This window comes from Eurypyga helias, unplaced genomic scaffold (genome assembly GCF_000690775.1).
Source record: "Eurypyga helias isolate BGI_N326 unplaced genomic scaffold, ASM69077v1 scaffold14599, whole genome shotgun sequence".
Lineage (NCBI taxonomy): Eukaryota > Metazoa > Chordata > Aves > Eurypygiformes > Eurypygidae > Eurypyga > Eurypyga helias.
The window spans coordinates 5,083-8,431 of record NW_010270211.1 but is presented as its reverse complement, the minus strand read 5'-3'; the positions used below and the strand labels follow the sequence as shown (position 1 = coordinate 8,431).

The 3,349-nt window shown below is 40.5% G+C and overlaps 1 protein-coding gene across 1 annotated transcript; it reads left to right on the top strand.

The window, feature by feature from the left end:
• The first annotated feature begins 756 nt into the window (after positions 1-756).
• LOC104514636 (phospholipase A-2-activating protein-like) lies at positions 757-2,905 on the top strand. The gene is made up of 2 exons (XM_010158373.1): positions 757-979; positions 2,340-2,905. Exons 1-2 carry the CDS (start codon positions 757-759, stop codon positions 2,903-2,905), a joined length of 789 nt encoding a protein of 262 aa, XP_010156675.1.
• Positions 2,906-3,349: the final 444 nt, after the last annotated feature.

Sequence of the window (3,349 nt, the reverse complement as noted above, 5' to 3'; positions counted from 1 at the left end):
ATCCACCAGTACCCCCACGTCCTTCAGGGCTGTTCTCAATCCATTCAGTCTGTTCTGATACTGGGGTTTGCCCTGACCCAGGTGCAGGACCTTGCACTTGGCCTTGTTGAACTCCGTGAGGTTCACAGGGGCCTGCCAGAGTCTCTCTGGGGCAGTCTGCAGTATTCCTCTTTTCATGTAATGTTCAGGTTTCATTATTTTAAAAATTTCTGTTGCCCTTAATTTTCTTGCGCACTCTGATATTTTTGCTGCTTAAGTGTTTATTGACATGGCCCTCACCAGGTCTGGAAAAACAACCATTTGTGAGTGCTTAATGCTAGATCCATTTTAAGCAATATGCTCTACATTAAAATGATTTTTCCAATACTTAATTGCCTTCAAATTTGAATATAGGACATGGTGTGATCATACTTTGCTGCTGACACTTAAATAAGTAAAAAATACAGAATCTGTAATCACAGTAAGAATGTAAAGTTTCTCTATTATTTCTACTACCTAATATTAGAAAAGAGCAAAAAATATTTCATTTATGAAAACTGATGGTCCTGGCTTCTTTTCTGCATTTTGCCTGTATGTAGGCTAAGATGTGAATTCCCAAGCTTTGCGTCACAGCATTAGAGTGAGGCTTAATAGTAGCAATCACTGTGATGATTAAAGACTTCAAATTAGAAAATAATGTAGCTGCCAACAGAAATGTTTCACATTGAAAAGCCCCCAAAACAACTACAACTGTAACAACTTGTTGTTTGACTCAGGATGCGGGTCAGTGAAGTTCCAATGTCAGAAAGCCATGCCTCTTCTGTTGGTCTTTCAGGCAAATTGAAGGAACTTAATGGCAGTGCAGCTGAAGAACATAAGCTTACAGAAGATGACTTGATAATCCTGGAAAAGTTGTTGTCTGCAACATGCAACAGCTCTGCAGAAACGCCTACAGCACAGCAACTTCAGACTTTATGGAGAGCAGTTAACTGGCCAGAAGGTAGGCGCTTGCGATTGTTCCTTGTACCGTCATCTCATCAGTACTTCACCACGAACCAGAAGTCTCGCTGCACTAGATGTTACGCAGAGTCTGTCCAAAAGCTTTTATAAGCAGAGGAGAAACCAGAAGATGATAAACAGATGCTAATAGCCCCAGTAGCAGGGGCAGTGGCATGAGTTGCAATATCAGTAATTGGTTGTCCGATTTTGTTGTTGGCACAAGCAGAAACTTGACACAAATATCACTCGTGGGTACTTCATTAGCAGGAGCATCCTCAGGAAAGAGGCGTGAGGCTTGTTTGGAAATAGAGCACGGAAGTGTGAGGTTGGAATCCTCAGTTGCTATCTAATGAGAGATGAAATTATGGAGATAAGTGAAAACAATCTCAAAAGTAGCTCTAGTTTAATATGGTAGAAAAGAACCTAGCTTCAGTGACTCCTTATGTGGTCAGAACTGCATTAGTGGAGTGACTGAATGCAAGTGGAGGTGACAGAACTCCATGTGATATCAGCACTGATGGATTGGAAAGGCTGGTTTGGTGGTTATTGCTCATTCTGGGAAAAAATGGATACACTGCATATACAGATATCTAAACATGCTGTTAAAATGAGCTGCTTTCTTGAAATTGAAGTTAAAGATTTATGAACAGGAAGAATATTTCTGCATTAAATTCATTATATGACATCACATAAGCAAACTGTTTTGCACAGCTGGGAGATGGTGATGGCTCATGTCTCCATACCTTCCAGGCTCTTTGTATTGTACACAGCATTAATTCTTAAGATTCTGGACAAACTCTTAGTTCAGTTTCTTTTTCAGATTCCCAGCTGATCGGTTGGGGACCCCTTTATTTTTTTCCTCCGCAAATTATGCCTCAGAGTTGAAGGCAGTCTAAAATGTTTTTTTCCCTCATTTTTCTTTCTGTAAGCAGTTTTGTAGCTCTATACTAAACTTTAAGATGTGGAATGAGGACAAAGGGAGACGCTGCCTGTGTAGGGCTGTTCAGTGACTGAGAATCTCCCAGAGACCTTTCTGGATTTGCAACCCTAATTGATGCTTGCCTTCAGTGTTGCCCATTAGAGCTTCCGGGAAATATTTTAAGAGTTGTTTTTGGCAAAGCACTGTGTTTATCCAGAATTAAGGAGCACGTTTTTTGTGATTAGCATACATGTTACCAGAGTGGGTTTATCAGTACTTGTCTTTACGAATTTCAAACAACTCTGCTTTACTTGAATCTGTGCGTGAAACTTACTATCTGTTCCCAAAGGTCGGGGTTTAAGACTTTATCTGGAAGAAACCTGCCAGCACATTTGCACATAATGTGATAGTAATACTTCATTCTTGTTTGTTTGTTTCTTAGATATTGTCTTTCCAGCCCTAGACATTCTTAGATTGTCTGTCAGGCATCCTGTTGTGAATGAGAACTTCTGCAGTGAAAACGATCACGTACAACTTACCGTCCTTCTTCTTAAATTTCTGAACCCTAAAGGAAAGCAAGCAAACCAACTGTTGGCACTTAGAGCTCTTTGCAATTGTTTTGTCAGCCAGGCAGGCCAGAAGCTCATGATGAAACAAAGAGATGAAATAATGACACAAGCAATAGAAATGAAATCAGGTGATAATAAGAACATCCACATTGCGCTTGCCACGCTGACGCTGAACTATGCCGTGTGTTTGCATAAAGTCAACAACATCGAGGGCAAAGCTCAGTGTTTATCAGTAATCAGCACAGTTATGGAAGTTGTTCAAGATCTTGAAGCCATTTTTAGACTGCTTGTGGCTCTTGGGACGCTAATCAGTGATGATACAAATGCTGTGCAATTAGCTAAGTCTCTCGGAGTTGACTCTCAAATAAAAAAGTATGCCTCTGTATCAGAACCGGCTAAAGTAAAGGAATGCTGTAGGTTTGTTCTGAACTTGCTGTAAATGCTGTAGGTTTGTTCCTAACCTGCTGTAATTGTTTTTGGTTGGCACTTGGGAAACACAGAAAAAAGATGCTTTTCTTCATATTTTGTGACAGACTATAATTGACAAAATACTGTGGATGTATCAAAGGTACCGAAACACATTTGATTTGTTGCAAGACACAGCGCAAATAAAACTTTTTATACTGTTTGTCATTTGACTGCTTTTCTGAAGTCCATAGCTCACAGGATCTTTGCAAAAAGTCTTTCTGCCGTAGCTCAGATTGAAGTAGATCACCAGGAAGTCAAACCATCTCAGTACTTAAAGGTCATCTAGTTGGAAATGTAGTCACTGTGACTCAGTGACAGTCAGCTCCGACACCCACCCCAAGCACGTTTTTGTGTTTCAGCACAGTGAGTGGCTCTCGACCGTGCTTTTTGTCAGCAGAGAAGGGGTCCTGAAAAA